The sequence below is a fragment of the Myxocyprinus asiaticus genome, chromosome 29, assembly GCF_019703515.2.
Source record: "Myxocyprinus asiaticus isolate MX2 ecotype Aquarium Trade chromosome 29, UBuf_Myxa_2, whole genome shotgun sequence".
NCBI lineage: Eukaryota > Metazoa > Chordata > Actinopteri > Cypriniformes > Catostomidae > Myxocyprinus > Myxocyprinus asiaticus.
The window spans coordinates 34,339,861-34,363,124 of NC_059372.1; the positions used below are offsets into that span (position 1 = coordinate 34,339,861).

At 47.1% G+C, this 23,264-nt stretch overlaps 1 protein-coding gene across 3 annotated transcripts in view; it reads left to right on the forward strand.

Moving 5' to 3' along the window:
* LOC127420484 (zinc finger and BTB domain-containing protein 46-like) overlaps positions 1 to 23,264 on the forward strand; it is a 156,601-nt gene that overhangs the window by 43,251 nt on the left and 90,086 nt on the right. For all 3 annotated transcript variants that reach the window (XM_051662814.1, XM_051662812.1, XM_051662813.1), the window contains exon 2: positions 20,392 to 21,393. In XM_051662814.1, the coding sequence (XP_051518774.1) occupies positions 20,427 to 21,393 (967 nt within the window). In that variant the 5' untranslated portion in view covers positions 20,392 to 20,426. The remainder of the gene's footprint in view (positions 1 to 20,391; positions 21,394 to 23,264) is intronic.

Genomic DNA, 23,264 nt, shown 5'->3' on the forward strand with positions numbered 1-23,264 from the left:
CACCGTTTCACTTTCACTTTATAATTTGATGATTATGACAATGGTATTTGATGGACATTTCAAATCTCAAAGCGTTGATCTAGAATCCATACCACCCTGCATACAGCCTTTCCCATCAGTACAAGAATTGGATAATATGGTCTTGCACCTGCACTCCTACTCCATCTTTTTTCTCTACTAAGCTTCAGATCTGTTTCCCATGAAGCAGAAAATCTGATTAGAGGAACTGTATTTGGTCTTATTCAGTGTTTAGCTGTCATGTATGTCAACTGTGTTGTTTATTTATGTTTATTGTTGTTGTGTAGTTGATTGCCCAGACTGCCATGTTACTCAGCCAGCCAACAAAAAGTTATTAATATTCATTGTTTGTTGCACTGTTGTTGCAAGTTGTTTAGAATATTTAAATGAAAAGAACTGACTAATTTTGGTGTGCTTGGGGTGAGAGGTGAAGTTCTATTTCCTCAAGGAAAAAGAAAAATGATTAGGTTAAATACAGACAGATTGTAAATTATGAAAAATAGATCAATCTGTGGAAGTAACGGAAGCGTTCTCTCAAAAATGGAAATTCTATCATTTTTTACTCACACTCATGTTGTTCCAAGCTATGAGTTTTTTCTTCTGTGGAACAGAAGAGGAGGAATGTTGTTCGAGCCATGGTTTTTCATATAACGAAAGCATATAGTGACATAAAGTGTCTGTCAAGGTGCAAAAGATACAACAAGAAAAAAAAAGGTGGAAAAGATTCATAAAAGTGATCAGTTAGGCTCATGCACTATTTTCCAGCTGGAAAAAAAACAACATCTTAAACCAGACTAAGCTGGTTTTCTGGTCTTTCAGCCTGGCAAAGTTGATGTTTAGCTGGTTGGCGAGCTGCTCTCCCAATCAAAACCCTCTAAAACCAGCAAACAAGCCCAGCTTGAAAAGGCTGAGAGACCAATTAAGACCATCATTCCAACTCTTCTAAAGCCTTTGTGTGAGGAAAAGTGTTCCACGAAAGAAGGAAAGTGTGTTTGGAACAACAAGACAAAAACATTTATTTTTGTTGAACTATCCCTTTAAATCACCTTTAAATTCTTTTTTAGTCTTTTTTTATTTTCATAGTTGGAAATTATGGCTTTATGGGCAATTGAATAAAAAATAAGCCAAGCAGTTGTAGGCTAACTTAAAACTATTAAAAAGAAAAGAAAGTCACTTGCCACCATCAGCCTCTTCATCTTACAGTCTTCACAGGAAGGTGTATTTGTACAAGTGGACATAGGAGAGGCAGAAGATTGATTTGATCTTACAAGCCATCAGGTTGAGAGGAACTTTCCTAAACATGACCTGAAGTGTGCCGGCCCTGCAGCAAACGCTGCTGTCACTATAGCGAACGGGAGCTGTCATGCCGTAGTTGGCCCGATGCGAGCTGACACGCTGAACGCTCTCAAAACAAATCATGGCCCCATTCGGTAAAACTCTACGTCCCTGCGATTCAGCCCCCACTGGGAGAGCTTCTATTTTGCTCATAGATGATGCTAGAGGTGAAGTGTATAGGGGATATCTGTGTTATATGTGAGTATTTGTCTGTATAGGTGAATGTTTGTGAAGTATGATGTAACATCTTGGTGAATCATCAAAGAAATCATGGTTTGGCTCTTAGTGAGAGATGCTTACACATGGACCCACTCTCATGAATTAGTCAATGGGTGAACCACATGATGAAATGTTTGGGAATGTTTTGCACTGAAATTGTGTATATATATATATATATATATATATATATATATATATATATATATATATATATATATATACACACAATAATCAGCCACAACATTAAAACCATTTGCCTAATATTGTTTAGGTTCCCCTTGTGACGCCAAAACAGCACCAACCCGCATCTCAGAATATTTTATATTCGCATTTCTGAGATGATATTCTTCTCACCACAATTGTACAGAGTGGTTATTTGAGTTACCATAGAATTTGTCAGTTTGAACCAGTCTGGCCATTCTCTGTTGACCTCTCTCATCAACAGGGCATTTCCATTCGCAGAACGTCATGGTTACTGGTGTAACCTCCGTTCCCTGATGGAGGGAACGAGATGTTGGTGTTGATGTAGTGACACTAGGGGTCACTCTAGGGAGCCCGAGACACCTCTGGTCTTTGATAAAAGGCCAATGAAAATTGGCGAGTGGTATTTGCATGCCACTCCCCCGAACATACGGGTATAAAAGGGCATTTCAGCGGGTAGTTCAGCGTTGTGGCAGGAGGGACCAACGTCTCGTTCCCTCCATCAGGGAACGGAGGTTACACCAGTAACCATGACGTTCCCTATCTGTCACTCACTCGACGTTGGTGTCGATGTAGTGACACTAGGGGTCCCTATACAAAATGCCACAAGGCTGAACTGTGTTACGTGAACTGGCGGTGTGTGGTGGGCAGACTTGCTGTGTGCCTCATAGCCAGCACACCAGGTCGACACGTAACCTCCCCCAACACAGTTATGAGTGTCGAACGGCCCTTTTTTGGGGACAAGTCGACTACCCAAAGATAGAGACGGGCTTAACCCTGTCGTGGCCTCTTTTCCCCTTCTCTTTTTCCACTCCCTAAAAAAAGAAGGGGGATTATCCGACTGGGCCGCCAGGTCTAGTCGGGGGGTGTCCCTCCCAAGGGGAGGACACCGCGGAGACCACACCTCGCCCCAGAGAGGGGGGGATATTTAAGTGGAAGAATACATCACATGGTCTTTCCAACCATGTGGAGAGCCTTCAAGGTAGATCCTGCCCAATGGGGGAGGAGGTACTACAACATGGAGACTGGGGCAGAGGGGCTCTGCCCAAGGAAGACGCAGTTTGCCAGCAGGGAAACGAATTAGTGGAAGATATAGATCGCATGGGGTTAGCCTTACAGGGAACCACCACATGCGGAGCACCTACCCCAGAACCGGGCTCTTAGTTAGCACGTATACTGGGCCGGCAGTGAGTCTCTCCGAAAACTCGACTGCCACAGGGCTCGGAGGAAGTCAACCAGGAACAAGTTTTGTGAACACTACTGGGAATTAACAGCGCACGTCTTCAGCTCAAAAGGAGGTGGAAGGCGCTATGTGCAAGTGATACACCCGGCCGGCTATCCTGGGCTTATCCGCTTAAGTTGCGTGCCACTACCTGGGACGAAACCGGTTCCACCCGGAGGTTGTAGAACCTTGCAAAGGTGTTGGGTGTTGCCCAGCCCGCTGCTCTACAAATGTCTGTTAGAGAGGCACCTCTGGCCAGGGCCCAAGAAGCCGCTACACCACGGGTAGAATGGGCTCGTAGCCCTACCGGGGGCGGCATGTCTTGGGCGAGATATGCCATAGATATGGCATCAACAAGCCAGTGGGCGATCCTCTGCTTGGAGACAGCGCTTCCTTTCCGCTGTGCACCAAAGCAGACAAAGAGCTGCTCAGAGAGTCTAAAGCTCTGCGTGCGATCCAAATAGATGCGCAAAGCACGCACCGGACACAGCAACGCCAGGGCTGGGTCTGCTTCCTCCTGGGGCAGTGCTTGCAGGTTCACCACCTGGTCCCTAAAAGGAGTGGTGGGAACCTTGGGCACATAGCCCGGTCGGGGTCTCAGGATCACATGAGAATAGCCCGGACCAAACTCCAGGCACGTTTTGCTGACAGAGAACGCTTGCAGGTCACCTACCCTCTTGATGGAAGTGAGCGCAGTCAGGAGGGCAGTCTTCAGGGAGAGTGCCTTAAGCTCGACTGACTGCAAAGGCTCAAAGGGGGCTCTCTGTAGGCCCTGAAGAACTACGGAGAGATCCCATGAGGGAACGAGGGGCGGTCTGGAGGGATTCAGCCTCCTAGCGCCTCTTAGGAACCTGATGATCAGGTCGTGCTTCCCTAAGGACTTACCGTCAACTGCGTCGTGGTGTGCTGCTATGGCAGCAACGTACACCTTCAAGGTGGAAGGGGACAGCCTCCCTTCCAACCTCTCCTGCAGGAAGGAAAGCACTGATCCGACTGCGCATCTCTGGGGGTCTTCGTGTCGAGAAGAACACCACTTAGCGAACAGACGCCACTTCAAGGCATACAGGCGCCTCGTAGAGGGGGCCCTAGCCTGAGTGATCGTGTCTACCACTGCGGGTGGTAGGCCACCTAGGTCTTCCGCATCCCTTCCAGGGACCAGACATGGAGATTCCAGAGGTCTGGGCGCGGGTTCCAGAGGGTGCCCCGTCCCTGAGAAAGAAGGTCCTTCCTCAGGGGAATTTGCCAGGGGGGAGCTGTCGCGAGGAGCGTGAGGTCCGAGAACCATGTCTGGGTGGGCCAGTAGGGTGCTACCAGGACGACCTGCTCCTCGTCCTCCCTGACCTTGCACAGAGTCTGTGCAAGTAGGCTCACTGGGGGAAACGCGTATTTGCGAATGCCAGGGGGCCAGCTGTGTGCCAGCGTGTCTATGCCGAGGGGAGCCTCGGTGAGGGCGTACCAGAGCGGGCAGTGGGAGGATTCTTGGGAGGCGAACAGGTCCACCTGTGCCTGACCGAATCGACTCCAAATCAGCTGGACCACCTGGGGGTGGAGTCTCCACTCTCCCCTGCGGGAAACCTGCTGTGACAGCGCGTCCGCTTTAGCGTTGAGGTTGCCCGGGATATGAGTGGCTCGCAGCGACTTGAGGTGCTGCTGACTCCGGAGGAGGAGACGGCGGGCGAGTTGTGACATACAGCGGGAGCGCAGACCGCCTTGGCGGTTGACATATGCTACCGCTGCCATGCTGTCTGTCTGAAATAGCACGTGCTTGCCCTGGATCAACGGCCGGAACCTCCGCAGGGCGAGCAGAATTGCCAGTAACTCGAGGCAGTTGATGTGCCAACGCAGCCGCGGACCCGTCCAGAGGCCAGTGGCTGCGTGCCCATTGCAAACAGCACCCCAGCCCATTTTGGAGGCATCTGTCGTGACCACGACGCGCCTGGAGACCAGTTCTAGGGGAACACCTGCTCGTAGAAATGAGAGGTCGGTCCAAGGGCTGAAAAGACGGTGACAGACTGACGTAATGGCCACGTGGTGTGTCCCGTGGCACCATGCCCGTCTCGGGACTCGAGTCTGGAGCCAGTGCTGAAGCGGCCTCATATGCATCAACCCGAGTGGGGTGGCCACCGCCGAGGATGCCATATGCCCCAGGAGCCTCTGAAAAAGTTTCAGTGGAACCGCTGTTTTCTGTTTGAACGCCTTCAAACAGGTCAGCACCGACTGGGCGTGCTCGTTCATAAGGTGCGCCATCAGGGAGACTGAGTCCAACTCCAAACCAAGAAAAGAGATGCTCTGAACCGGGAGGAGCTTGCTCTTTTCCCAGTTGACCCGAAGCCCTAGTCGGCTGAGGTGCGAGAGCACCAGGTCCCTATGTGCGCATAACACGTCTCGAGAGTGAGCTAAGATTAGCCAGTCATCAAGATAGTTGAGAATGCGAATGCCCACCTCCCTTAACGAGGCAAGGGCAGCCTCTGCGATCTTCGTAAAGACGCGAGGAGACAGGAACAGGCCGAAAGGGAGGACTTTGTACTGATACGCCCGACCCTCGAACGCGAACCGCAGGAAGGGTCTGTGTCGAGGAAGGATCGAGACGTGAAAGTACGCGTCCTTCAGGTCTACCGCCGCGAACCAATCTTGATACCGGACGCTCGCTAAAATGCGTCTTTGCGTCAACATCTTGAACGGGAGTCTGTGTAAAGCCCGGTTTAGTACTCGCAGGTCCAAGATTGGCCGCAACCCACCGTCTTTCTTTGGTACGATGAAGTAGGGGCTGTAAAACCCTTTCTTCATCTCGGCTGGAGGGACAGGTTCTATCGCGCCCTTCCATAGGAGGGTAGCGATTTCCGCACACAGGGTAACAGCGTTTTCGCCCTTGACGAAGGTGAAGTGAATACCGCTGAACCTGGGCGGGCGCCTGGCGAACTGAATCGCGTAGCTGAGTCGGACGGTCCGGATCAACCACCGCGATGGATTGGGAAGCGCAAGCCATGCATCCAAATTCCGTGCGAGGGGGACCAAGGGGACCAAGGGGACAACGTCGTCGGACGTACCGGCAGGTGGGGCCTCGCGGCGGGGCGGAGCGCGAGGTGCCACAGCATGTCGTGGCCGTGCTGAGTCTAGGGACATCGAAGCACTTACCTGGCTCCTTGTGACCACCCCCGGAACAGCCTGGGACGGGGGAGGAAGAGGCCTGTCCTCGCGACCTGTGGAGGCTGTCACATCGGGGGTGGATTTGTGCCACAGCTGGGCGCTCAGGGGCGGAAAGGGCACCGCTGGAGCGCCAATCCTGCAAGATAAAGCCCGTGGACGGTAGTCGTGGTGACAACCGTACACACCGGGTATGTGACCCAGGGAGGAAGGAAGCCGCTCTTTTGCTGAACTGTTGGGTACCGCAGCCACTTGGGCGTGCGGCGAAATCAAACAAAAAGGCAGCAAAAGATTTTCCACCCGGCCCTCCACCGGGGATGGAGTGGTCTTTCTACCAGCTCCACGTGAGTGGGTTCCCTCGTCCCTGGGTTGCCCGTCTCAGGGGCGCTTCGAAGACCTCCGTGGGTTCTTCGGTGCCGGCTGTGAGACGGGTGGCGTCGGCTTCCTGCGGTGGGCTCCACGCCGGGGCCGGCGGGCTGCAGCGGAGCCGGTGCAGTTACCGCAGGGGGACGCCCTTGGCGACGAGCAGACGGGGTGCGGGGTCTTGAGCCGCGCCGGGGCAGGATGTGCCGGATTGCTTCCGTCTGCTGCTTTACCGTCGAGAACTGCTCCTCAACGGTGTCGCCGAATAGGCCTGTCTGGGAAATGGGGGCAGCAAGGAACCGTGTCTTGTCGGCCTCGCCCATCTCGACCAGGTTGAGCCACAGGTGGCGCTCCTGGACCACTAGTGTGGCCATTGTCCGCCCGAGAGACCGCGCCATGACCTTCGTCGCCCGGAGCACAGTTCCTGCATCAGATCTGGGGCAGAACTACCCTCGTGCAGTTCTTTCAGTGCCTTGGCTTGGTGGACCTGCAGGCGTGCAGGGCAGAGGCGGCTTGTCCAGCAGCGCTGGAGGCCTTGGCCATCAGGGACGACGTGAGCCTACAGGGCTTGGAGGGGAGCTTAGGGCGTCCACGCCAGGCGGCGGCGCTCTGCGGGCATAAGTGTACCGCGAGCGCCTTATCCACTGGGGGAATCGCCGTATAGCCCCTGGCCGCCCCACCATCGAGGGTAGTGAGAGCGGGGGAACTGCGGATTCGGGGTCGGGCAGTAAAAGGTGCCTCCCACGACTTCGTCAGCTCCTCATGCACCTCCGGGAAGAATGGCACTGTAGCGGGGCGCGGCTGGTTTGAGCGGCGCCGCGAGCCCAGAAACCAATCATCAAGCCGCGAGGGTTCAGGGGAGAGCGGAGGGTTCCACTCTAACCCGACACTCGCGGCCGCCCGGGAAAGCATGTCCGTCATTTCGGCATCGGCCTGTAACTGGGCGACCGTCCCCGAAGGGGGAAGCCCAGCTGAGGCTTCTGCGTCTGACTGGACAAGCCCGCTCTCCGATGCTGCGCTCGAGAGCTCATCATCTTCGCGGGCCTCGAACAAGAAGCCAGACTCGCCATGCGACGAGCCGGCGAACTCATCCGGAAGCCCAATTGGGGCAGACGAGCGTGCTGGGGAATGGGAGGTCCGCGGGGGGATACCCGGCGGAGGCGATCCCATTGAGGTCCTCAAATCGCCCCAGTGAGAACAGTGAGAACATGAACCATTCATAAACGCTGCCTCCGTGTGGGTCGCGCCCAGACACGAAAGACAGCGATCATGACCATCTGAAGTTGAGAGAAAACGACCACAACCAGGAATAACACACGAACTGAAAGGCATCTTTAGAAAGACGCGTCTTTAAAAAGACGTTCCGTGTGTGCGCTCTTTTAGAGAAATATACTCTTTTAGAGGGGAAAAACGCTCTTTTAGAAAATATACTCTCTAGTTTTTCTGCCGAAGCGCCCAGGGGCGTTCTCTGCAGTGCACCAGTGCAGAGGAGGGAGAAGCCGCTGAAATGCACCGTCAGATCCAGCAGAGGTGAATGAACAGTGCTATTCAGCTCAATGAGCATGACCGTTCGGCTCTGAAGAGAAAATCTGAATGAGTGGTTGCATACCAGCTCCTTTTATACCCGTATGTTCGGGGGAGTGGCATGCAAATACCACTTGCCAATTTTCATTGGCCTTTTATCAAAGACCAGAGGTGTCTCGGGCTCCCAAGAGTGACCCTTAGTGTCACTACATCGACACCAATGTCGAGTGAGTGACAGATAGGGAATTTTTTTAGAAATACTCAAACCAGCCCATCTGGCACCAACAATCATGCCACGCTCCAAATCACTGAGATCAAATTTTTTCCCCATTCTGATGGTTGATGTGAACATTAACTGAAGCTCCTGACCTGTATCTGCATGATTTTATGCCCTACACTGTTGCCACACGATTGGTTGATTAGATAATCGCATGGATGATTGTTGGTGCCAGGCGGGCTGGTTTGAGTATTTTTGTAACTGCTGATCTCCTGGGATTTTCACACACAACAGTTTCTAGAGTTTACTCTGAATGGTGCCAAAAACAAAAAACATTCAGTGAGCGGCAGTTCTGTGGGTGGAAATGCCTTGTTGATGAGAGAGGTCAACAGAGAATGGCCAGACTGGTTCGAACTGACAAAGCCTACGATAACTTAGATAACCGCTTTGTACAATTGTTTAGAGAAGAATATCATCTCAGAATGCTATTCTGAGATGCTGGTTGGCGCTGTTTTGACGGCACAAAGGGGACCTAAACAATATTAGGCAGGTGGTTTTAATGTTGTGGCTGATCGGTGTATATATATAAACACTGATCAGCCACAACAACAAAACCCCTGACAGGTGAAGTGAATAACATTTATTATTTTGTTACAATGGCACCTGTCAAGGGGTGGGAAATATTAGGCAGAACAATCAGTTCTTGAATTTCATGTGTTGGAAGCCGGAAAAATGGGCAAGCGTAAGGATCTGAGCGACTTTGACAAGGACAAAGAGTTCAAGGTGTTGACTTGGCCTCCAGATTCCCCAGATCTCAATCCAATTGAGCATCTATCTATGGGATGTGCTGGATCAACAAGTCCGATCCATGGAGGCCCCACTTTGCAACTTCTGAGTAAACTCTAGAGACTGTTGTGTGTGAAAATCTTGTTACAGAAATACTCAAAACAGCCCGTCCGGCACCAACAATCATGCCACAGTCAAAATCACTGAGATCAAATTTTTTCCTCATTCTGATGGTTGATGTGAACATTGACTGAAGCTCCTGACCCGTATCTGAATGATTTTATGCTCTGCTGCCACATGATTGGCTGATTAGATAATCGTATGGATGATTGTTGGTGCCAGATGGGCTGGCTTGAGTATTTCTGTAATTGCTGATCTCCTGGGATTTTCACACACAACAGTCTCTAGAATTGCATTGTCATTATTTTCATGACAACTAAGCACATTTTCCTCAAAATTCTCATTACTTTAATGCAAAAATGAGAAAGAATTCTCAGTACTTTAATAATAATAAAAGTGATCCTGCATGTACACAAAGCATAAGTTAAAAGTGAAGTATGTCATTTTTGCAGCGCTATTTTTTACTGTTTTTAATGTCTTTTCATTTTGACTAAAAAAATTACCAGGACCATTGTTTAGAGTCCAGATGATGTACGTCTCTTAACAGCTCTGTGTGTTTGTGTGTGTGTGTAGTTTCTGTTTCTGTTTCCTCTCTCAAGAACAATGCATTATCTCTGCTAGCTCTCCTCCCCCATCTCTCTATCTTAATGATTCTAGCAGAGATGCTGAGGTGTTCACCGTTCAACCCTTTAATCATGATGTTTTTCTCTGTTCGCTTTATTAGCTGCCAAATAAAATCAGCCAGCGAGTGCGTAAAGCACTTTAACACAATCATCGCCTCTCTTCTTCTCACTTTTCTCTTTTTCGTTGTTAAATGGCTTCATTTAATTACCATTTTGTGAGTTAGTTGAATAATAAAGTGGAAAATGGAGCTGCCAAACAGATAATTCATTTTTAGCGAGGAAAGATGATGGCTGTTGCTCTGAAGGGAGTCAGCCTGAAGCCACAAGAGCCGGCCAAAGCATGTCACCTGGTTCAGAGTGGCATTTTACTGACATTTAGTGCTTAAATGACTTTTTACAGAGATAAAAGACCTCAGTAATAACAACTCAAAGCTATGGGCAATTTCTTTTGTCAGGTTTTATGTTGGTAGTTGTCCTTTCGTAAAGCAGGTTTAAGTGAAAATGGGAAGTGAAAAGTATCTAGATTTTGATGCTGGGCTCCATGAAAGTTAAATTCTTCATTTGATTTAGCATCCAGGGCTCCAGACTGTGACTAAAATGGTTGCATCAAAAATAATTGATTGCGACAATAATTTAAAATCTAGGGTTGTTTGCGTTCATATGCGGTTTCCTGAGATATCAAATTGTGAGTTATTGAATACATCGTTAGAGTAGGGCTGCAACTAACGATTATTTTGATAATCAACTAATCTAACGATTATTAGAATGACTATTCAACTATTTGTGCGATTATTGCAACGATTAATCATTAGCACTTAACAGACTATTCAGCTTGTGCCTGATTTAAAACGTGCTTACTAACAATAAAGAGGACAAAATCATCATTTAAAAATACCTCGAAATGACATTCACTGAATTAAAGAAACAAAATTATTTTAATGAAGTTTAATTCAGTAAAGAAATTCACTGCAAAAAAATCCTATTGTTATCAAGTGTTTTTGTCTTGTTTTCCATTTAAAATGGTCTAAAAATACATTTATTTGAGAAGCAACATATATATATATATATATATATATATATATATATATATATATATATATATATATATATATATATATTTAGTCTTGCTTTAAGAGATAAATATAAGTGTATTTTGTATAAAAGTGCATTTTTTCACTTGATTATACTTCTGCGAGTGCAGTAAAGACAAAATATACTTATATTCAAGATCTATTCTCTAAAAGCAAGTCTAAATATCTTATATGCTGCTTCTCAGGTGAATGCATCTTTTTTTATTTTTTTATTTTTTTTTAAGGATTTTTAGATATTTTTTAATATTTGTATTTTTAATATTATATTCAACATCCTCAGATAAAAATAATTTCTTCTGCGGTATAGCTGCCAAAATAAATGTATGTTGTTTTAAAGGATTTTTAGATATTTATATTGGAAAACAAGCCAAAATAAAAACAAATTAAAAATGTATTTTGTTGCAGTGTATAATGGGGCAAAGACTACCCTCTCTCACCTTTCTGTTCATTTCAATCCATCTTTAACTCACAAAAAAACAAACATTCTCTCTTATTAATAAAGCTGCGTATTGCCAATTTTCTTCACGATAAAAAATGCACAGTGACATATATTATGATTCAATAAGTCGTGAGCCATCACGTTATAATCTAGCGTACCCGTGACAGAGTGTGCATCAGCCGGGTGCAGTTTCAATCTCGCCCCCTTAGATCGGGACATTCACGCAACGCATAGAAGAGGCGCTGACCGCACAGAGAAATGCCAGTTTCAGAGTTTGTAGTTATTTACATGACCTGCTTCCTTATGATTTGAACTTTAATAGAGCTATAACACATTAAATATAACTGTATTTAAGATGTAACTCCGGGGTGTTTCCTTTAAAGATGCTCGACACACAAGTTTTGCTTCAGCGGAGCGGCAGCTCTGGCTCCGCTTATTCCACAACGAGAGTGCTTCTGTGTTTACTTTTTTGGCATTTTTGGTTTTTGGTATTTTAACTTTTTTGGTAATTCTCTCATACTTTGCGATCTACATAACCTGAAGCTGTGAACGTTTTAGAGTGCATCTGTGAACTGTGTAATTCTTCCACTCCTCAGTCAAGCGCGAGCTGCAGTGCTGCTTTAGCTCGTCATCATTAGAGTTTTGAATGATCTCATGTTACGTTAAGACAACGATGTTGTCGATAACATCCTGCCGCTTTTCACCCGTTCTTTTGTAGTCTCTGTGTCTGGGCCATCCGGTAGCAGTAAAGAAAGACTAAGGCAATGTTTTAAAACAAATTATATATACACTACCATTCAAAAGTTTTGAAACACTTATTCTTTATTATAATTGTTTTTTTTTTTGTTGTTTTTTTTTCACATTTTAGAATAATAGTAAAGTCATCAAAACTATGGAATAACATCAATGGAACTATGGGAATTATGTTGTGACTAAACAAAATCCAAAATAAATCAAAACTGTGTTATATTTTAGCATCTTCAAAGTAGTCACCCTTTGCCTAGATTTTGCAGACATGTACTCTTGACATTTTCTCAACCAACTTCTTGAGGTATCACCCTGGGATGCTTTTTAAACAGTATTGAAGGAGTTCTCATCTATGTTGGGAACTTATTAGCTACTTTTATTAATTATTTGGTCCAAGTCATCAATTTCAAAAACTTTTTTTTTTTAAATTAAATTTTAGTTCCCCCCCCAAGGGGAAGACACCGCGGAGACCACACCCCACCCAGAAAGAGGGAGGGGGGGTATTTTGAGTGGAAATACGTCACATGGTCTTGCCGAACTTTGTCGGAAGTATGTCATGTGGAGAAGTCCCATGGTAGGTCCTACCCTACAGGGGAGGAGATTCTACAAGTGTAGTGACTGGGGCAGAGGGGCCTCTGCCCAAGGAAGACGCAGTTTACCAACAGGGAAACGAATTAGCGGAAGATATACGTCACATGGGGTTACCTATGGGGAATCACCACATGCGGAGCACCTACCCCAGTACAGGGCTTAGTTAGCACATGTACTGAGCCGGCAGTGAGTTTCTCTGTGAACTTGTCTGCCACAGGGCTCGGAGGAAATCATCCAGGAAACGAATCATCGTTTGTGAACACTACTGGGAGTCAACAGTGCACGTCTTCAGCTCAGGGGAGGTGAAAGGCGCTATGCACAAGCGATAAAGCCAGCTGTCCCGGACTTACCTGCTTGTGCGTGCCACTACACGGGATGAAACTGGTTCCACCCGGAGATTGTAGAAACTCGCAAAGGTGTTGGGTGTTGTCCAGCCCACTGCTCTGTAAATGTCTGTTAGAGAGGCACCACTGGTCAAGGCCCAGGAGGCCGCTACACCCCTGTTAGAGTGGGCTCGTAGACCTGCCGGGGGCGCCGCGTCCTGGGCGTGATATGCCATTGTTATGGTGTCAATGAGCCAGTGGGCGATCCTCTGCTTGGAGACAGTGCTTCCTTTCCGCTGTCCACCAAAGCAGACAAAGAGCTGTTCAGAGACTCTAAAGCTCTGCGTGCGATCCAAATAGATGCGTAAAGCGCGCACCGGACACAGCAACGTCAGGGCTGGGTCTGCCTCCTCCTGGGGCAGCGCTTGCAGGTTCACCACCTGGTCCCTAAAAGGGGTCATGGGAACCTTGGGCACATAGCCCTGTCGGGGTCTCAGGATCACGTGAGAGTAGCCCGGACTGAACTCCAGGCACGTTTCGCTGACAGAGAACGCTTGCAGGTCTCCTACCCTCTTGATGGAAGTGAGCGCAGTCAGGAGGGCAGTCTTCAAATAGAGTGCCTTAAGCTCAGCTGACTGCAAGGGCTCAAAGGGGGCTCTCTGTAGACCCTGAAGAACTACAGAGAGGTCCTATGAGGGAACGATGCACGGTCTGAAGGGATTCAACCTCCTGGCACCTCTCAGGAACCTGATGATCAAGTTATGCTTCCCTAAGGACTTACCGTCCACTGTGTCGTGGTGTGCCGCTATAGCGGCTACATACACCTTCATGGTGGAGGGGGACAGCCGCCCTTCCAACCTCTCCTGCAGGAAGGAAAGCACCGATCCGACTGCGCATCTCTGGGGGTCTTCGCGTCGGGAAGAACACCACCTAGCGAAGAGATGCCACTTAAAGGCATACAGGCACCTCATAGAGGGGGCCCTAGCCTGAGTGATCGTGTCTACCACTGCAGGTGGTAGACCACTTAAGTCTTCTGCGTCCTGTCCAGGGGCCAGACATGGAGATTCCAGAGGTCTGGTCACAGGTGCCAGATGGTGCCCCGTCCCTGAGAAAGAAGGTCCTTCCTCAGGGGAATTTGCCAGGGGGGGCTGTCACGAGGAGCGTGAGGTCCAAGAGCCATGACTGGGTGGGCCAGTAGGGTGCTACCAGGACGACCTGCTCCTCATCCTCCCTGACCTTGCACAGGGTCTGTGCAAGTAGGCTCACTGGGGGAAACGCATATTGCAAAGTCCAGGGGGCCAGCTGTGTTCCAGCGCATCTATACCGAGAGGTGCCTCAGTCAGGGTGTACCAGAGCAGGCAGTGGGAGGATTCTTTGGAGGCGAACAGGTCTACCTGTGCCTGCTTGAATCGACTCCAAATCAGCTGGACCATCTGAGGGTGGAGTCTCCACTCTCCCCTGAGGGTAACCTGCCATGACAGCTTGTCCACTGCAGTGTTGAGGTCGCCCGGGATGTGAGTGGCTCCCAGTGACTTGAGGTGCTGTTGACTCCAGAGGAGGAGACCGTGGGCGAGTTGTGACATACAATGGGAGCGCAAATCGCCTTGACAGTTGACATATGCTACCGTTGCCGTGTTGTCTGTCCAAACTAACAAATGCTTGCCCTGGATCAATGGCCGAAACCTCCGCAGGGCGAGCAGAATTGCCAGCAACTCAAGGCAGTTGATGTGCCCATTGCATACAGTGCCCCAGCTCATATTGGAGGTGTCTGTCGTAACCACGACGTGCCTGGAGACCTGCTCTAGGGGAACGCCTGCCCATAGAAATGTGAGGTCGGTCCAAGGGCTGAAGAGGCAGTGACAGATTGGCGTGATGGCCACGCGATGTGTCCCGCGGCGTCATGCCCATCTCGGGACTCAAGTCTGAAGCCAGTGCTGAAGCGGTCTCATATGCATCAACTTGAGCGGAGTGGCCACTGCTGAGGATGCCATATGCCCCAGGAGCCTCTGAAGTTTCAGTGGAACCGCTGTCTTCAAACAGGTCAGCACCGACTGTGTGTGCTCATTCGTGAGGTGCGCCATCAACGAGACTGAGTCCAACTCCAAGGCAAGAAAAGAGATGCTCTGAACTGGGAGGAGCTTGCTCTTTTCCCAGTTGACCCGAAGCCCTAGTCGGCTGAGGTGTGAGAGCACCAGGTCCCTGTGTGCACACAACACATCCCGAGAGTGAGCTAGGATTAGCCAATTGTCGAGATAGTTGAGGATGCGAATGCCTACTTCCCTTAGCAGGGCAAGGGCTGCGTCTGCGACCTTCGTGAAGATGCGAGGGGACAAGGACAGGCCAAAAGGGAGGACCGTGTACTGATACACCCGACCCTTGAATGCAAACCACAGGAAGGGTTGAGGTAGAATCGAGACGTGGAAGTACACGTCCTTCAAGTCTACCACCGCGAACCGATCTTGATGCTGGACGCTGGCTAGAATGCGTTTTAGCTTCAGCATCTTGAATGGGAGTCTGTGTAAAGCCCTGTTCAGTACTCGCAGGTCCAAGATTGGAGACCGCCGCTGGAGCGCAAAACCTACCAATATGGAATGGTGGACGGTGGTTGTGATGACGGCCGTGCACACCGGGAATGTGACCCAGGGAACAAGGAAACCGCTCTTTTGCTGAACTGTTGGGTACCGCAGCCACTTGGGCATGCGGTGAAATTAAATGAAAAGGCAACAAAAGATTTTCCTCCCGGCCCTCCACCGGGGAATGGAGTGGTCTGCTTACCAGCTCCAAGGCAGTGGGTTTCGTCGTCCCTGGGTCGCCCGTCTCAGAGGTGCTTCAAAGCCTTTTGTGGGTTCTTGGCGGCCGGCTGTGAGACGGGTGGCATCTGCTTCCTGCGGTGGGCTCCACGCCGGGGTCGGGCTGAAGGGGCGGGCTGCGATGGAGCCGGTGCAGTCACCGCAGGGGGACGCCCTTGGCGATGAGCAGGTGGGGTGCGGGATCTTGAGCCGGGCCGGGGCAGGATGTGCCGGATAGCCTCCATCTGCTGCTTCACCGTCGAGAACTGCTGGGTAAAGTCTTCGATGGTGTCTCCGAATTGGCCAACCTGGGAAATGGGGGCAGCAAGGAATCGTGCCTTGTCGGCCTCTCCCATCTCGACCAGGTTGAGCCAAAGGTGGCACTCCTGGACCACCAAGGTGGACATCGCCCGCCAGAGAGACCGCACTGTGACCTTCGTCGCCCGGAGAGCAAGGTCGGTCGCCGAGCGCAGCTCCTGCATCAAATCTGGGGTGGAACTACCCTCGTGCAGTTCCTTTAGCGCCTTGGCTTGGTGGACTTGTAGGAGAGCCATGGCGTGCAGGGCGGAGGCGGCTTGTCCAGCGGCACTGTAGGCTTTGGCCATCAGGGACGACGTGAACCTACAGGCTTTGGACAGGAGCTTTGGGCACCCGCGCCAGGTGGCGGCGCTCTGCGGGCATATCCACCAGGGGAATTGCCGAATAGCCCCTGGCTGCCCCACCATCGATGGTAGTGAGGGTGGGGGAGCTGAAAGATTGGGACCGGGCAGTAAAAGGTGCCTCCCATGACGTTGTCAGCTCCTCGTGCACTTCTGGGAAGAAAGGAACTGGAGCGGGGCATGGCTGTGCCTGGGAAAGTATGTCTGTCATTTCCATGTCAGCCTGTGACTGGGTGACCGTACCCGAGGGTGGGAGCCCAGCTGAGGCTTCCACGTCCGACTGGACGAGCCTGCTCTCCGATGCTGCGCTCGAGAGCTCATCAGCTTCGTGGGCTCAGATGAGCGTGCTGGGGAATGGGAGGTCCGTGGGGGGATACACGGCAGAGGTGGTCCCATAGGGGTCCCCAAATCGCCCCCAGTGCTAGCCGCGCTGGCCTCAAACCCGTAGGTAGAAGGACCGAGGCGGGGAGCTGCTGGGGTGGCAACGTTGCCATGGTCATGTTCTCGCAATGAGTACATGATCCATCCACGAACGATGTCTCTGCGTGGGTCACGCCCAGACACAAAAGACAGCGATCTGACCGTCAGAAGTTGAGAGATAACGACCGCAACCAGGAATAACACACAAACGGAAAGGCATCTTTAAAAAGACGCGTCTTTAAAAATACTTTCTGTGTGTGCCGCTCTTTTAGAGAAATATACTCTTTTAGAAAAATATACTGTCTTATTTCTGCCGACGCTCCCAGGGGCGTTCTCTGCAGTGCACCAGTGCAGAGGAGGGAGAAGCCGCTGAAATGCGCTGTCAGATCCAGCAGAGGTGAATGAACAGTCGACATCGACCGTTCGGCTCCGAAGAGAAAATCTGAATGAGTGGTTGCATACCAGCTCCTTTTATACCCGTATGTCCGGGGGAGTGGTATGCAAATACCACTCGCCAATTTTCATTGGCCTTTTATCAAAGACCAGAGGTGTCTCGGGCTCCCATGAGTGACCCCTAGTGTCACTACATCGACACAACGTCGAGTGAGTGACAGATAGGGAACTGGTGTTGAGTGGGTAGAATTCAATGAAGCTGTCAGCTGAGGACATGTGATGTGTCTATTTTTCAAACTAGAGACTCTGATGTACTTATCCTCTTGTTTAGTTGGATCTGGGCCTTCCACATCTCTTTCTGTCCTTGTTAGAGTCAGTTGTCCTTTGTCTTTGAAGACTGTAGTGTACACCTTTGTATGAAATCTTCAGTTTTTTGGCAGTTTCAAACATTGTATATCCTTCATTCCTCAAAACAATGATTGACTGATGAGTTTCTAGAGAAAGCTGTTTCTTTTTTGCCATTTTTGACCTAATATTGACCTTAAGACATGCCATGCCAATGTTAAGCTTAATTTAACAAACCAAATAGCTTTCAGCAGTGTTTGATATAATGGCAAGTAATTTTCTAGTACCAAATTAGCAATTTAGCATGATTACTCAAGGATAAGGTTTTGGTGTGATGGCTGCTGGAAATGGGGCGTGTCTAGGTTTGATTAAAAATGACTTTTTTCAAATAGTGATGGTGCTGTTTTTAACATCAGTAATGTCCTGATTATATTTTGTGATCAGTTGAATGCCACTTTGGTGAATTAAAGTACCAATTTCCTTCCAAAACAGCAAAATCTGTACATTATTCCAAACTTTTGGCCGCCAGTGTATATATATATATATATATATATATATATATATATATATATATATATATATATATATATATATAAATCAAGCTTTTGTCTTGTACACAGCTATTACACAAGGTGCAAACATTAATTGATGCTCAAGAAGACAACACACTACTATATGCATACTATACTTTATGTAAATATCTGTAATGTAGATTCTGAAGAGCAGTACTAAATTAAAAAAATAAATAATTTAATTTCTTATATTTATATAAATTATGAAAGGGGTGTGAACATTTATGAGACAAAGGGGAATGCAAACTTATCTTCTCAGCTATATATACTGTTTATTAAACCTCTGATTAATAGGTTATCAGCTGTTTTTTTCCTATTCTTTGGCTTTCTATTTTGTTTCTGAACAGCTATCTAAATTGAGCAATTCTGTCATTTGGCTCCTTAATGTTTCAGTTTAGGAGCCAATGGCTCCTATGACATTTTTTTAGTCTGGAGCCCTGGTATCAATCTTAGGGTTTCTACAAATGCATAAGCAGTAAGCAGCAGTGTCAGCGACTGTCAATTGTCACACTTCTTAAAGGTGCGCTCAGTAACTTTTATCTTTGTGTAATTTTAGACTTTCCAAAATTTCTAACATGGCTTCCCCCATGTGCGGACCCTCTCCGTGTAGAATAAAACAGCTTTTATAAGATTACTGATATGATTGAAGTCTTCATTTTAATGTGAGTGCTCATGATTTCCTACATATATTGCAGAATTACAATTCATGTCTTTAGGAGTTAAACATTTTTAATGGGGAAAAATTACTGAGTGCACCTTTAAACATCTTAAAGTTGTTTGCTGCAATCGTTTGCCAGCCATAAAATCAATCACATATTCAGTCTAGTTCCTGATTGCCAGGCCCACACAGAATTTCAGTCACAAAACTCAGATTTTAGTTGAAATGGAACACTGACATTCACAAATTTCTACTCTTCCTGCCCCTTGCATGTTCATTGGTTAAATATTTTGGCTAATTTGATAATGCTTTGATAATGTTTTGCTATGTTTAAATCCATCCCTGCTGCAAAATCCATCTTTAAGCCTAATACCAGGTTCACATTGTGCAATTTTGGCCATGATTTTGCTACCTGAAACAAATTCCAGGGATTCTAAAAGATTTATCTTGTAGTAGGGCAAAATTGGCAGTCTTTAATCACTAACACATCAGTGTTAGTTATGTTGGTTATGTGTACAGATGACCGATTAATTGCCTTTGCGATAAATCTCTGACAAAGTTCTGGCAGTGTCACAAATTTTGCATCACAGTTATGCAATGTGACTACAATGGCTCAGTCAGTGCTGTCAATCGGGACGACTTGCACCAAAGTCTTAGCAACATTAGCCACACCTTTTCACACATACAGCACAAAAGCAACACTTTTTCACACATACAGCCTTTTCCAGAAAATTTACTGCAATTTTCAGGTTAGAGGTCATAAATTTCCATATTGATGGTATGTGTGAACAGAGCCATAAAATTATTGGTTTCAGTTCATACGAGGTCAGAACACGCTGAGTTCTAACGGAGATGACAAATTTACTCCACGCCGTAACACCGGTGAATGTTAACAAATTGCTAATATGGTGAAACTAGAGTGCTTCTCTTAATCTAAGCGGATGAAGAAATGTTCTGACAGTTTAAAGGAACAGTAAGCGATTCTGTTACATACAATAAAATCACTAGCCTCCTATGGGATTGTGCAGATCTCTTTGTAGCGATATACGTACACATAATTGTTCTTTTCAGCTGCAGATAGCATCTCTGCCTTCAGATGCTAGCGACAGCATTTTGTTCTTAGTAGTTCATCAGTCTTATTTCAAGTCAAAGATCTCACTGGTATCATATTGTACAGTCTGACAAGCAACAATTGTAAAAGGACCATAAAAATCTTACTGTGTGCATTCGGCATATGATGGTTAGCTGGTCAGCAAGCATTATCGAGCTGGTTAAGCTGGTCTGTTGTCATAGTTTTAGAGGGGTTTTGAGCACTTTTAATGCAATCAGGCTGGAAGATCAGCAGGCTGACCTGCTAAACCAGCTAAACACCTGATCGACCAGGCTGGAAGACCAGCTAGACCAACTTAAACCAGCTAAGACCAGCAAACCACCTTAGGCTGGCTTAAGATTGTCTTTTCAGCAGGGCCTGCACATTGAGTTGAATGAGTCTTTCTCTGTTTCTGCTGAAAAAATATGGTCTATTTCCTGCCTTTACTGCAACTGCACTAACCAGATTTGGTGTGTTGTATGTTGTCCTCTTTTTCTTCTAGACTCTGTTCAGGAGAAGCAGCAACCCATTAGTCCAATGAATAACCGGAAGGAAGACATGGAGATCACATCGCACTACCGGCAGCTCCTGCGTGAGCTGAATGAGCAGCGGCAGCATGGCATCCTGTGCGACGTGTGTGTGATCGTGGAGGGCAAGATCTTCAAAGCACACAAGAACGTGTTGCTGGGCAGCAGCCGCTACTTCAAGACACTTTATTGCCAGGTGAAGAAAGGCACAGAGCAACAGGCCACTATCACACACTTGGACATTGTCACCGCTCAAGGCTTCAAGACCATCCTTGACTTCATGTACTCCGCACACTTGGCGCTTACGAGCAAGAATGTGATTGAGGTGATGTCAGCCGCGAGCTACCTGCAGATGACTGACATTGTCCAGGCATGTCATGGCTTCATCAAAGCAGCACTAGACATCAGTATTCGGTCTGAGCTTGCAGATGAACTTGCGGATATTGAAATGAGCAATGTAGTAACTTCTATTGGAGGCGGGGCTGGGCCTGGTGTGGGCGGAGCCTCAGAGTCATTGGTGACTATGATCTCAGGTCGCAGCTCTTCGCCATGGTTGGCCAGACGCACTAGCCCTGCAAACTCATCTGGAGATTCAGCCATCGCCAGCTGCCATGAAGGCAGTAGCAACTATGGCAAAGAGGACCAGGAACCCAAAAGCCATGAGAGCCAAGAAGATGCTTGTTTGCAGCCCTTGTGGCCTACTGACTACCGTTCTGTCCAGGTCAAAGAGGAGCAGGTCTCCCCCTCTAATTTGCAAGACGGAGCTGGCCAAGGTTCACATGGAACACCTGGAGAGCAGGGTGGTAGAGGGGAGGGGAGCTGGCAACACCCTGGCTCAGGCCGCAGGAAGAACCGTAAGAACAAGGATACAGTCAGGCACATAACCCAACAAAATGAAGGGGACAGTCGGACAGCATCGCCGCTACCGTCCATGTTATCCACCCCTGGCTGGAGCTACAACAACCAGGACATTCTAGGTAAGACTGCCGCAGGAGAGTTTGACTTGTTTATGTTGATAGTTTCTGTTTTACTAGCTTTATTAGTGGTGATTGCAAAGGCAAGCATCACCATTACTATTGCTCATAATTAGGGTTAGGGGTTTTGTAGCAGAATTCATCACACTCTGTTTATGTTGTGGACATGAATGATACCTCAAATCGTGAAGCTTGATGAGGAGAGGTGTGCTATTAATTTACATAGCAATTAGACTTGGCGGACGATAAAACTGGTGCAACAATCCAGTAGATTTACTGGGTCATACACATAACTAGGGACCATATTATCATGACTTTAGGTATGGGTTCTTTTGATTTGGGCCAGTATTAACCACCTATCAAACACCCAGAACACCCAAGCAACCGCATGCTTTTATAATATCAGTGCATTAAAAATCATAGGCATGGCATATTCTTCAGAAAATGTATAATTCTAGTTTTAGTTGTGATTTACTAGTGTGATTATGTTTTATAAGTTCCAGTTAAAAGCTTATTTTCATTCCAAATGTAATTTCATCAGGTCTGCAATGCAAATTACAAGTTGTGTTAAAGTCCTCCTGGGAAGTTCGTACTTTGTTGTGATGTGCGTTCAAGTGATTTTAGTTGGAAAGAACGTTCCTGTTTTTCTATTAAATATTTTTTCTCTCTTTTTCACTTACTGATAAAGACAGGAAGTCTTTTTAGCACCATTGCAACAAAATGAAGAACAAAGACATGCATTAAGTGTGTCATTGATTTGTTACCTATCTATTTTATCATTCTTGTGCTGCCATATATAATGATGGCAAATGTAATTTTGTTGCACTGTTATCTTTTTCTGGCAAGCTTTATTGCTATTTTTCTTTAACAGAACAAAAAATGGATACAAACTAAACTGTACAAAATCCACAAGTAAAACTGAATTATTACGAATAACAATTTTATTCCTCCATGATTCTTGAATGGACACGCCTCCAACTCGGGAAGTTGGGACTCAAAGAAAATCATGAGTTTCCCACTTGTATTTACAACTTTTGGTGGCATTCATGTTCACTCAACTCCTAAAAATGCTAATTCAGTCATGACGTGAATGCATCACCAGACAGGACAAGGCATACTTCACAGTATGGCTGCACTATTAATTGAACAAATAATCGAGATTACTAATCATAAAAACTATGACTATTACAGCATTGCATTTAGGTCTACTTCCTTAAAAAAAAATGTTGAAGCAGTTGAGCATTGTAACCAATTAAAGACATGTCCGTTGCTTGCTTTCTGTAACATTTAAAAAAAAATGTAATAACAGTTTTGTTTTTCTGCTAAGTGGGCAAATGTGAAGTACTGTCTTGATGTACTGATAAATGGAACGACAATGAAGTAATTGTGTTCCTGAACTTAAGGATGTGTGGCCTACAAAAAGAATGTGTCATACATATACCCCACACATGTATTTTAATATAAATTCTATTAATTAAAATTAATATCAATCACAATATAAAGGGAAATAATGGACAATTATGATTTTTGTCATAATCATGCAGAACTACTTCAGACACAAACATCCATTTATGTCGACATACTCTGTAATATACACATACCTGATAAGTTTTTTACTGAATGCCTGGAAATCACTACTGGTTACTTTTCCAGTAACTGGGAAAAAAAAATCAACATTGAGCTGCTTGTTGACCTTTCTTGGATGGATGCTGGGTCTTTCATATGTGACTTAGGGCATATTTACTTCATAGTAGTGCATACTTAGCAAGCACTGCCTGCCAATCCCTTGGGTGTAAATCTTCAGGAATACTTTACCAGAGTGTTTGATTGTATAATTCCTACCCAGAATTTCAGAAATAGAACTCTGAAGAAGA